General features: G+C 40.7%; 1 protein-coding gene across 1 annotated transcript in view; it reads right to left on the bottom strand.

The window, feature by feature from the left end:
- Positions 1 to 775: 775 nt before the first annotated feature.
- PDE11A (phosphodiesterase 11A) overlaps positions 776 to 12,492 on the bottom strand; it is a 433,775-nt gene continuing 422,058 nt past the window's right edge. Inside the window, exon 20 of the mRNA XM_032755287.2 lies at positions 776 to 931. Within this exon, the coding sequence (XP_032611178.1) occupies positions 776 to 931 (156 nt within the window). The remainder of the gene's footprint in view (positions 932 to 12,492) is intronic.

The raw sequence follows: 12,492 nt of genomic DNA, 5'->3' as shown, positions 1-12,492 counted from the left end.
GGTCTCGATCTCCTGACCTCATGATCTGCCCGCCGCGGCCTCCCAAAGTGCTGGGATTACAAGCGTGAGCCACCGCGCCCGGCCTGAAGGTTGAATTTTAAAACTCTGGAAAAGGGTACCATAGTCCCAATCTAGAATTACCCATCAAACACATTTGCTGTACTCCTGCTATGTATTCCTTTTTAGGGGGAGAACTGGGATTGATCAGTATTTACAAGGGTAGTATAGTTTACCTTTTAGGTAGGCAATTCTAAAGGATCCATCAATAAGCTCTAGGATTAAAAATAAAATACCTCTATGGAATACAAATTAGGATTCTTGGGACAGTCTGGCACAAAAAGGCATTCAGGGACAGGAAGCAAAGACAGGCAGTGTTTGGCTTGTAACAAACAGAAAAGCCCTATACAAAATGAACCAGCACTAATGACGCTTTTACTGTTCCGTGTTCCCTCAGCTCAGAGTGAGTAGGCCAACTGTCCACAGGTCCTTGGATCCAAAACAGTCCCCTACCCAGAGCCTTCATTTCAGCCCATGCATGTTCATTAGGGAAAAGTGAGGGTCCTGGGGTGTGCTCCCTGCCCCACCTCTTTCTTTGTCCTTCCCGTTGCTCTCTCTGCTGCTGACCACGCTTCAAGGTGAAAGCCCAGGCATGCTTCCCAGTGCATCCTTGAGATGTTAGGTCTTTCTGAGCTAAAAGAACAAAAGGATGACATGGCTGGACTGAAATTGGCCCTTCAGGCTGCCGTCATTTTGCAGCTGCAGCTGACCTGGAGGTTTAGTTCCTGTCTTCCTTGGCTACCATAACACTGGTAGGGGAAGATGAGGCAGTTGAGGCCAGCAGTCGTTTTTGGTGCAGCTCTTCCCACTTACTTCTGTTTGTAGCTACTGAATCTAGCATCGGCTTCAGTTTCACATTGACCTTCACCAGTGCCTAAAACAAAACAAAACACAGGTGGAGGAGAGAGGAAACAGAGTAACTGACATGATTTTCCACCTTTCATTTATGAGGAGAATGGAAACTGGCTACAGGAAATTAAAGTGATGATTATTTTGGTAAACAAGAGCTATTTACAAGAAGTAAATATGCATTTAACACCAATATGTTGTATTAATAGAGCCTACTTAGAGAATGAAAAAATAAGACATCACCAGCATGGCTGTGTACAACTCCAGGGGACACCAGCCATGTAGACTCAAATCCTGTTTTACAACTGCATCAAGCAAGACAGGAAACAAAATATCCAGCTCACATATGCCTACTTATGTGTGCATCTTTGCCTGCCATAGAGGGCTCCAGATCTCAATTGACTATGAACTTAAATTTTTACAAAATAATCCTACAATTGCTTTACCATAGATGACTCTGGATAGACTTACTTGAATAGGAAAGGCCAGGTAAAGTCCTGAAATGAGGAGGTGCTCATTTTTAAAGCTAAAGATCTGGGAGTTGTGCTCAATATACAAAGCATGGAAACATGCATGGAAATAGACATGGCAGAAAGGGAAGCAGTGTGGAAGAGAGTGACAGAGGGATGAAAGGGGGATGAGGGAAGAGGAAATGTAGGGTGTGGCCAGGGGCAGATGGACCACCAGGCTGGTGAAAGTCAGGCTTCAGCATCCTCACTTGTGCCAGACCCTTCTAAGTATATTCTTTTGTGCTTAATTTTGGGGGTGTGTGTTTTTAAGAGTCCTCCTGTTCCCAAATGGTATATGCTTGTCTCACCGCTCCTGGGTTGCCCCTGGTAGTGGAATGAGAGCCTTAAAAGTAAGATGGCTTACTTTAATTTAATGCAAATGAGTCCTTCTTCAGCTTTCATATCAGAGGGCTTCTCCAAGATAGGGGGTAACATGGGGGCAGGGCTGAGGATTTTGTTTCTGAACTGGGACTAGAACAAATTCAAGGAGCTCAGATTAAAGAGCAATAGGTAAATATTTTACAGGTCAGAGGAGCATGGAGTTTACTCTGCCCAACAGGAAAATTCCACTATTCTCTACTTTACTGATTATTTTCTTTCTTTTAAATGCATGAATATCTACATTTTCCTTATTTTAATTTTTTTTTTTTTTACTTTTCATAATGAAAGGCTTCTAACATACTCAACCAGTAAAATATGATCAGCAAAAATATCTATTATGTATCTATATGCCAGTAAAGATGAATAATAAGTAAAGCCGCCCATGTAAAACATATGTAACAAAGGGTCTAGGAGCCTTTTAGTTTTCTGGACAGCTCAATGAAAAGGGAAATAAGATTTTGATGACATTTAACTTTTAGAAACATGGTCTTTGTCCTTTTAAACCATGAGGTTTTGGGGGTTGTTTTAAAAATAATACCTTTTCTTCCCTTCACAGTTATTTTATATATTTTAAGTAACATATTAGTGTTAGAAAATACAGAAACAATAGGTTTAAAAAGTAGGAAATGGAGATAATTTATAGAGATAGACACTACTAACTTTTGGGTTTTGCCTTGAATGGAATCTTTCTATTATGTTTCTAACTGGTTAAATGATCAGAGTGTCTAAAATATGGCTCATGCCTGTAATCCCAGCACTTTAGGGGGTTGAGGTGAGTGGATCATTTGAGGTCAGGAGTTTGAAACCAGCCTGGCCAACATGGTGAAACCTCATCTCTACTAAAAATGCAAAAAAAAAAAAAAAAAGCTAGGTGTGGTGGCACATGCCTGTAATCCCAGCTACTTGGGAGGCTGAGGCAGGAGAATCGCTTGAACCCAGGAGGCAGAAGTTGCAGTGGGCTGAGATCACACCACTGCATTCCAGCCTAGGCAACAGAGTGAGACTCTATCTCAAAAAAAAAAAAATATATATATATATGGTATTTTATAATCTCAGTTTAAAAATGGACAGAATCAATGAGAATGTATGGATTTTTAAGCATTCATACTTCTTGGGCCTTTTTTCCATCTCCAGGGTCTGAAAGAAGTATAAAAAGCTGGCATCCCACATGGATGAGGGAGAGCTTCCGTTAACACCTCACACCTCCTATGTGTTAAACACATTGCCGGCTGCTCTACATACTTCATCTCAGCTATTCCTCACAATGACTGTGCATCTTACAGATGATAAAACATGTCCCCCACATGTTAGGATCATGAATGATCCTTAGTCCTTCCATCACAGGAGGAAGGTAAGAATCCATATAGGAAGTTAGGGGTTCCTTTTTTAATCTTTCCATTTGTTTTGGAAGCTATGGAGAAAACCATTGTTTTTCTCAAGTAAAAGTCAGGGATAGGACACTAGCCTGCCACATAGAATGAAGATATAGAGAAGTCTGCTGAGGATGTAACATAAAAGGGAAGCTCTTAAAGAGTCAAGAAGAAAAACCAAGGAATAATAAGGTACACATCTTGAAATTGTATGGCTTCAACCTTTGTCAATGCACAGTTCCAACCAGCTAGTAATTGTATCATTCCTGTTTTTAGAGACTGTGACGGTGATGAGGAGACTGAAGACATGAACTTCTGAAGACACATTGAATGTGATTGCTGTTGTCATCAATCTGGGGTAAGGGTTGACACCAGGACCTTCCTTCTGACTTATTCATACCCATCTCTCCTTTCTTCTCTCTTCTTATCCATCAATTCTATCACCCATCATCTTGCATATGTATACAACTCTCATGAATTCTGACATTGTTCTTTGATTGTAATTTTATGTCACTTGAGGCCTCCCCATCCCGTTAGACTTGAGATTAGACCTCAAATCTATTTCATGCTCTGGGGGACCTTTCAGACTCCTCCCAGTGATTTCCAAGCCTTACTTCCTCGTACTCTTTGACTTCTTCTTGAGTCTATTTGGCCCTCTTGACTCCATTCTGCATCATTCCTAATGCAGTGTTTCCTTTTCACAGGAAATCCAATCACCCTCAACATTTTGGATGCCTACTAACTGTACCGAACTTTAAAGGTTGTCATAGGGGAAGTGACTTACCCACTGACTTACTCTTACATACTCCTTTTCATCTCAAAGGGCACAGTCTTTTACCCCATGGAGAGTAACCCAGTTTTCTCCCCAGCCCTAGCTCACTGCTTTTATACAGATCTGGACTGCCAGCCAGCCAGTTTTTTCCCAGGCTCCCCAAAATTCTGACAAATTAAAGTTTGCCTTTCTTGTTGCACTAAGGCCTATAAGGTAGTTTTTATTTTCCTTATAAAGAAATAAATAAAAGAAGGAACACAGAAGTTGTGAGATTATTAGCCCATGGAAAGGTGATTTCCCACTTTATGCTTTGGGTCAGTTAGCTATTTTTTGTTCTGTGGGCAGGGTTATATCCCTGGTCCCATGTAAACACTTTGCAGGTGCATCCCATTCATCACAAGGGGGACAAAAGGTGAACATATCATTAAACCACTATGATTTCAGCATACGTTGTGAAAAGCCTTCTCCAAGCATGACTGTGGTTAGGGAGTAGTCAACAGTAAGTCCTCCAACAGGAAGAATAGCTCTTTTTCTGTTAGAATGCCAGAGTGTATGACTCCAAGCACAACTGTAAGCCACCTGTTAGTAAACCTAATTTATCTGCTCAAATAATCCTCTGCTCCAGGGAGTTACATGAATATGAGTAAAATGTAACTAGATGTAAGTTAAGGGAGTGGGGATGGGGGTTGAAAGCCCGATGTTCTTAAGACAGAGTATATTCTGTCTCTTTCTTAACAGTGATGTTTCTCACACTAAACATCTAATTTTAAATCAAATTTACTAGTTATTTCATATGATAATAAAACAAAGCAACATTGTAACTCCAGCAGTGATCAAAATCCCCTTTATTTCCATGAGAAAAAATACAGGTGCTTGTTTTCCGCTCAATGCACAGCGTTTTTATTTAGACAATAGTGTGAGGTAGGCACAACTGCCATGGTTTTATTTAGTATAGCTTGGCACCAGCTCCTCTTTACTCTGATCAAGCCTTTTAATTAAACTGACTACTATAATTCCTATGGAAATTAGTGTTTATGTTATTTTCCTGCTACAAAGGCATTTCTCCAGAACTTATTTTTTTTTTAATCCCAGGAGCAAATTGGAATTTTTTTCTGCTTGATATGTAATTAAAAACTCGTTTGATTACAATATTTCTGGCTCTGTTTTACTTATTAAATTCCTGTAATCAGTTTTCTTTTATGAAGCTGCTCGGAAATGATCTCAAAAGCAACACATTTTTTTCTTCCCTGGCAGGTACCCAAGCATTTACTAAATTACATTCATAGCACCTGCCCATGATTCGAATCATTCCACCCATTTATTCCTTAAGCCATTTAAGTTTATTTGGCATAGCCCCAAACAGCTTTCTTCCCTTTATCCTTGCTCTTTGTTCTCCTTCTTGCTTCCTTTGTGTGGAATAAGGAAATTGGGGAGAGAGAAGGGATACATATTTCTCGGAATTCCTCTTTGTTTTATATTCTCCTGAAACACAGAATTGCCATAATAGAATATCGTTTTCCTGTGGCCAGGTGCTGGCTCTAGGCAAAGGTAACAAAACTCCTATCTTGAAAACTTACTTTTTTTCTTCTTCTTTTTTTTTTTTTTTGAGACGGAGTCTCTCTCTGTCGCCCAGGCTGGAGAGCAGTGGCGCGATCTCGGCTCACTGCAAGCTCCGCCTCCCTGGTTCAAGCGATTGTCTTGCCTCAGCCTCCCGAGTAGCTGGGACTACAGGCGCCCGCCACCACGCCCGGCTAATTTTTTTGTATTTTTAGTAGGGATGGGGTTTCACCGTGTTAGCCAAGGTGGTCTTCCTCTCCTGACCTCGTGATCCCCCCGCCTCCGCCTCCCAAAGTGCTGGGATTACAGGTGTGAGCCACTGCGTCCGGCCGACTTGCTCTTACACTCTAAATTTGTTACAGAAATGCAGTTAGCTGAGAGAATACGGGACTATTAAAATACTAGTAAAGCAAGGGTTTATCCACGAACCAAAATTCCAAGGCTTATGGTGATTATGTGTAGTGAGGCATCAGCAAGAGAATTGCTTCTAGTATTTAAAAGTTTCTCATCAAGTGACACGGGATGGGTTCTGTGAGAATGCTATTGTCTAGTTTGACTTGCTCCTCAGTGAAAGAGAAGGGAGGAAACTTAGCACCCATCTGATCACTCTCCATATACACACGGAGGAACTCTAAAAGTTATATATGCGGCTGCATCATCCTCAAGACACCTGACTCTCTTCTGTGGCATCCCTGCTGCGTGACCATGCAGCCACCATTGAAACCCATTCAGAGGCAGTGCTTGCACCACCTCCCAGGGGAGTCCATTTAGTTTTTGATTGTTGTTTTTAAAATGTTTTTCCTTTATGTTGAACTGAAATCTATACTCCTGTAACTTCTACCTAGTGGTTCTAATCCTTAGGGTGCTCTCTCTTTAAACCAGAATTTTCTTTAGTAGTGTAGGACTGATAACTCAGGTTTTGTTTCAAATGTAGGTTAGAGTTGATGCTAACCTAAAAACCCTATTTGGGATGCAGTGCTTCTCCCTTGGGGCAACCTTTTGACATCACTGGGGCCCCAAGTTCCTTCCAGTTCCCTCCTGGCCCATCACAGACAGGATCTGGGATACTTGCCCCACTATGGGACACAGCCTGGGCATCTGGTCATCTAGGTGGCCGAGGGACCCCACTTCTTTCCTGATTTCATTCACACTCCATTGTTGAGTTCTCTTGTGACCAGCATATACAGTTTATTCCGTATTTTATTTATGTTTTGAATAAGGAACACATTCACATAGTTCCGTGGATACAAAAGGGTACAAAGGTGCAATATAAAATCTCCCTTCTACTATTTCCCAGACACTCAGTTTCCTCCCCTAGAGGCAACAGATGTTTTCAGTGTCTTGAGTAGATAATCAAGAAAAATTTTCTGAATATGTAAGCACATAAATATATTTGCCCCTTTTAGGCCGGGCACAGTGGCTCACACTTGTAATCCCAGCACTTTGGGAGGCCGAGGTGGGAGGATCACGAGGTCAGGAGATCGAGACCAGCCTCAATATGGAGAAACCCCATCTCTACTAAAAATGCAAAATTAGCAGGGCTTGGTGGTACATGCCTGTAATCCCAGCTACTCGGAGAGGCCGAGGCAGGAGAATGGCGTCATGACCGAGATCCACCACTGCACTCACCCGGCGACAGAGACCTGTCTCAAAAAAAATATATAATTATATATTATATAAAAAAAATAAATATTATATTTTATTATATAAAATATAATTATTTTATTATAAATATTATATATAATTATATAATATATAATCATATATAATATATAATATAATATATAATATATAATATATATTTTTATATTATATATTTTATATCTCTATATATTTGCCCCTTTTTACAAATGGTAGTACACCATACAGATTGATCTGCACTTTGCCTTTTATTCTTAATATATCCTGGGAAAACCACATATCACTACAAAATTAGATTTCCTCATTTTTTATGGCTACCTAGTATTCCACTGCTGTCAAAATTTGTTTAACCAGTTCCTTTTTGATGGAACCCAAACATTGTTTATATTTGGCCATTACAAATAATGCTGTAATGGATATCCTTGTACATAGCCTCTCTATAGGTATGAAGTTTATCAGAGAGTCAAATTCTAGAATGGGTATTGCTGGGTCAAAGGGAATGTGTATTTGCATTTTGGTAGATATTACTGAATCGACGAATATAATTTTACTTAAGATATATAGCAGGATTTTTATATTAGCCATACTAACAAAAGAGAGGGAACAGAAACCATAGCTACTGTTTAGATTAAGGCCTTGGAAAGATAGTGTGAGGGTGGGTAGAGCTAAGAAGGATACACAAATCTAGAATTTGATCCCTCTCTTCTCTGTATACTCCAGATGCTAATTTCTACACAGTACACTTGGTATCACTGAACCATCACAATCATGTTGTCCAGAGGGTTTTGGTTTTACTCCCTCTCTGAAAGAAACTCCCCAAATGATACTTGAATCTACTGAAATCTCTTACAGCAAATCAATCATTTTTGACCAGTTACAGGTGTTTTCAGTGTGTTTCATGGACTCTTACTGTCATTAGCAAACTTTTACTGAATGCTTAGTTGGTGTCAGACTGTAATAAGTGCTTAACACTGTCATATAATTTTCTCAGGAACTTTATAAAATGGTTACTATTATTATCCTTTTTATATATATAATTGAGAAAAACCAAGGCCTGGATGAAGAACTCACTCGTGGTCATTCACTTGGTAAGTGAAGAACTGAAACTGCAGGGTTTCTCTACCTCAGTACTATTGATGTTTTGGGTTAGATAATTCTTTATGGTGGGGGCCGTCTTTTGCATTATAGAATGCTCTAGAAGCCAGTAGCATCCCTCCCCAAAGTTGTGACCACCAAAAATGTCTCCAGATATTGCCAGATGTCCTCTGGGGAGCAGCATCTTCCCAGTTAAGAACCACTGCTCTGCTGCCTCTAAGCATTATCTCATCTCCCTCAGGTCTTCAATGAACTCAGCTTCCCCTCAAATAGAAGGAGGAATAAAAGTAACTAGCTACAGTCTGAACCCCAACAGCATCTCTGGTAGCAGAGAAGGAAAGACTTCTTCTTGGGCCAAATACATACTCTTCCTCACCTCCTTTATCTGAAGACATTTAGGCAGGAGAAATAAGAGGAGTTTCTATATATTAAACGTTCACTTTGCTGGGCTAGGCCAGGGCCTAAAGGCCATTATCTCATAAAATCTCCACAGCAGTCCCACGAAGTAGGTACTTTTATCATCTTCACTTTATAGATAAGGAAATTGAGGTTCACTTAGGTTAAGTGCCTTGTCCATGGTCATATAGTGAGAGATGGAGCCAGGATTTTTACCTAAGTCTTTCTGACTCTAATGCATTGTGTGAAAAATTCCTTCCCTAGAGAACTAATCCTTCGCCACTCAGTTCACATTCTGTCTTCTCTGTGAAGTCTTCTCTGGTCTTCTGGTATGGAACCAGAACTCTCCTTCCTTAGGCATGCCTGTAGCACACTCTGCATCTCTCCAATTCTATCTATCACACTGAAAACGTCTTTGTATTTTTTTGCAGTTCTTCAAAGATCCTGTCTTCTGGATTGTATTTTTTTCTCTTTGTACTTGTCTTTTTTCTCCCTTCTGGCTCCTTTTAAGCCAAGTTTTAAAAGTGCTGGTTTTCAGCAATTTGATTCTCATGTGCGTTGCTGTAGTGTCCTTCATGTGTCTTCTGCTTGGCTTCATTGAGAATCTTGGTTCTGTACATTTATTTCCACCACCCTGTCTTCAGCTATGTTTTACGTCTGTCTTTTCCCTCTGGGACTCTAATCATACATATTTAGCCATTGGTGTTGTCTCACAGCTCAAATGATGCTCTGCTCATTTCTCTTCCATCTTTTCTATATCATTTTGGATAGTTTCTGTTGCTGTCACTGAGTTTTTCTTTTGCAGGGCTTAATCTGCTATGGATCTCATCTACTATATATATAATTTTTTTTTTTTCTTTTTTTGAGACGGAGTCCTGCTCTGTCACCCAGGCTGGAGTGCAGTGGTGCTCACTGAAAGCTCTGCCTCCTGGGTTCACGCCATTCTTCTGCCTCAGCCTCCTGAGTAGCTGGGACTACAGGCGCCCGCCACCTTGCCGGGCTAATTTTTTGCATTTTTAGTAGAGACCGGATTTCACCGTGTTAGCCAGGATGGTCTCGATCTCCTGACCTCATGATCCACCCGCCTCGGCCTCCCAAAGTGCTGGGATTATAGGCGTGAGCCACCGCACCCGGCCTACTTTGTTTTTTTTACCTCAAAAATTAGAGTTTTCATTCCTAGAAGTTTGATTTGGGTCTTTTTAATATCTTCCATGACCCCTTAATCATGCTCAATCTTTCGTCTACCCTCTGAAATATCTAAGTATAATAACTATCTTAATGTCTTTTTCTACCAAGTCTATGGTCTATATAATTTCTGAATTTGTATTGATTGATTTTTCTAATTATTATGGGTCAGATGTTTTTGCTTCTTTGCATGCTTGGTAATTCTTGATGAATATCAGACATTGTAAAGTTTATATTGTTGGGTGATGGATTTTTTTTTGGTTGCTTTAAGGCTTTTTCAGTTTTGTTCTGGAATATAGTTAGGTTATTTGGAAATAATTCAATTCCTTTGAGGCTTGCTTTTCAGCTGTGCAAGCTGGGTCCAAAGCAGCCTTTATTTGTGGAGGGCTAATTTGCTCCCACTACTGATGCAATACCCTTCTGAGAACTGTGTCCAATGCCTCATGTATTTCAAGGCTTTTCTTGGGTACTCTGGCTGGCAGGAGCATGGACTATTTTCCCCAGTCTGTGTGACCCCTGTGGATCACTTTACTTGCTCCTTTTTGCTTCAGCCTCAGTAGTTTCCTCACATGGATATGATGAACATCACTAACCTGAAGACTCAAAGTGGCCCTCTGCAGATCTCTGGAGCTTTTTCTGTGCAGTCCTCTCTTCTCTCTTACTCTTCCCTGGGAACTGTAACCTCTTTGGCCTCCCTAGACTCCTAGCTCTGCCTCCTTAACTCAGCGAGATCACTGGGCTCTGCCTGCATTCCCCCTGCCTGTGCCATGGCCTAGAAATTCTCTCCAGGCAACAAGCTAGCACAGTTGTAGGACTCACTGCATCCATTCCCCTCACTCAGGAACCACTGTATTATGTTGTCTGTTGCCCATTGTCTGAAAAGTGTTGTTTCATATATTTTTCAGGTTTTGGGTTTTTTTTGTTGTTTTGTTTTGGCCCCTGTTAATCATGGCTAGTAGTAGAGGTCCCTTATCACTGGTTTTAAAAACTCTGTCTTGCTTAGTATCCCACAAGCTCAGAGACAGAGAGTGGAAACAAGGCCTTTTATCTTTGTATCTTCAACATCTGGCACCGTGACCCCAGGAAGCAGCAGCCTCTCCTCCATTCCTCCCCATAGAACAGTGGCAGGAAGAAGGGTTAAGGCTAGGACAGCTGCCAGTGGCTGAGAGTGGGGTTAGGATGTTCTGACCTGCTACAAAATCCTGCTGTAAAAACACACCTAGAATGAGCCACTTGGGAAATGGATATATTTTTCTCTTATTACCATTATTCCTGGGCCTTTGTTTTTATCAGTTTGCCAACCTGCTAGGAGCCAGATCCTGGCCTTGGTGTTTCTCTGCCATCATGGTCCACATCTGCTATCATCTGGCTCAGTTTATGCTTATTGGTTGACCACAGTTACTTCTTGGAACCCAGCTGCTGGATAGACAGAGCAGATGTGGAACAAGGGAGGAGCAGAGAGAAGTCATGCTCTTAGAAGAAGTGAGCACTCCTATACTCTGTTGTTGGAAAGGAGCATAGAGGAACCCCATCAAATTAAAACCCCATCAAATTTGAACCTGAAAATGTCCAACTGTGTCTTTAATATATTTTTTTAAAACTTTGAGGAAATTGTCCGACCATTTATTAAGAAAAAAAGACATTTATTAAGAAAAAAAGGACAAAGATAGAAGACGGTTTTGGCCTCCTATTGTTGAAGTCTATTTCCAGAGTTGCTAGTGACATCACAGTATTTTTTGCCTTCTCTCACCCCCACCTTACCCAAGAGAATCAGAAACTAAGTGACACAATATACTGTAGAGGAGAAAGAACTTAGAGTATTTTTTCAATGCTGATTTTTAAAACTATAAAGTTAGACTTGGAACTTATCTTACGTTTCTGTTTGAGGCAGCATATTCCTGTTATGAGGTCATGATCACTTTACTACCATGATTATTCCCTTTCTGGATGAAAATATTTAAAAAAATCATTGGAAGTTGGTATTTTGAAATGGAAAATCACTGATGATATGACCAACTGTTATCATCTCTGCTCAGATTCTTCAGCAGGAGGGACAAGAGAACATGCAAATGGTGGCAGGCCCTGAAATTCTCATGAATTCGTGTGCCTGTCCAACAGTTACAGATGCAAAGAGCATCTTCAAGAAACAGCTTCCTGTTCAAGGTGTATGACTTCAGAGACAGGTAGCCAATTGTGGGAGCAGATCCTAAGTTATAAATTAGTGAATTGTTGAACTGCTAATCCCTCTTAGGTCCAAAGGTTAAGATTATTCATGATTTAATCTGAGATACTCCTCAATTTTACATGCCACACCTCAGTGCTGCAGTTGGCTGGAAATCACTTTGGCTTTCCAGCCTTCTACTTTTTTATGGGTTGTAGAGGCCAGAAACTCAGTGAATGGACTGTTTACAAGTGAATTCCTCACCTTCCCTCAAGCCGTCCTCTTAGGTTTACTCCGTCAGGGAACTGGGCATTATCATCTATCCAGCGGTCCTACCCAGAAATCCATGGGTCATCCATGACATCTTCCTCTTCCCCTTACATCCAATCTGTCACAAAAGTCCTGTCAATTCCACTTCCAAAGTGTCTTTGAACATGATTCTCTTGCCATTTCCATAACCTTGGTTTAGGCTACCATCATCCCCCTGACTGTTTTAAATCTGCTGCAGCCTCCTAACCA

The sequence above is a fragment of the Hylobates moloch genome, unplaced genomic scaffold (genome assembly GCF_009828535.3).
Source record: "Hylobates moloch isolate HMO894 unplaced genomic scaffold, HMol_V3 SCAFFOLD_1, whole genome shotgun sequence".
NCBI classification, from domain to species: domain Eukaryota; kingdom Metazoa; phylum Chordata; class Mammalia; order Primates; family Hylobatidae; genus Hylobates; species Hylobates moloch.
This window is presented reverse-complemented; position numbering and strand designations above follow the sequence as displayed.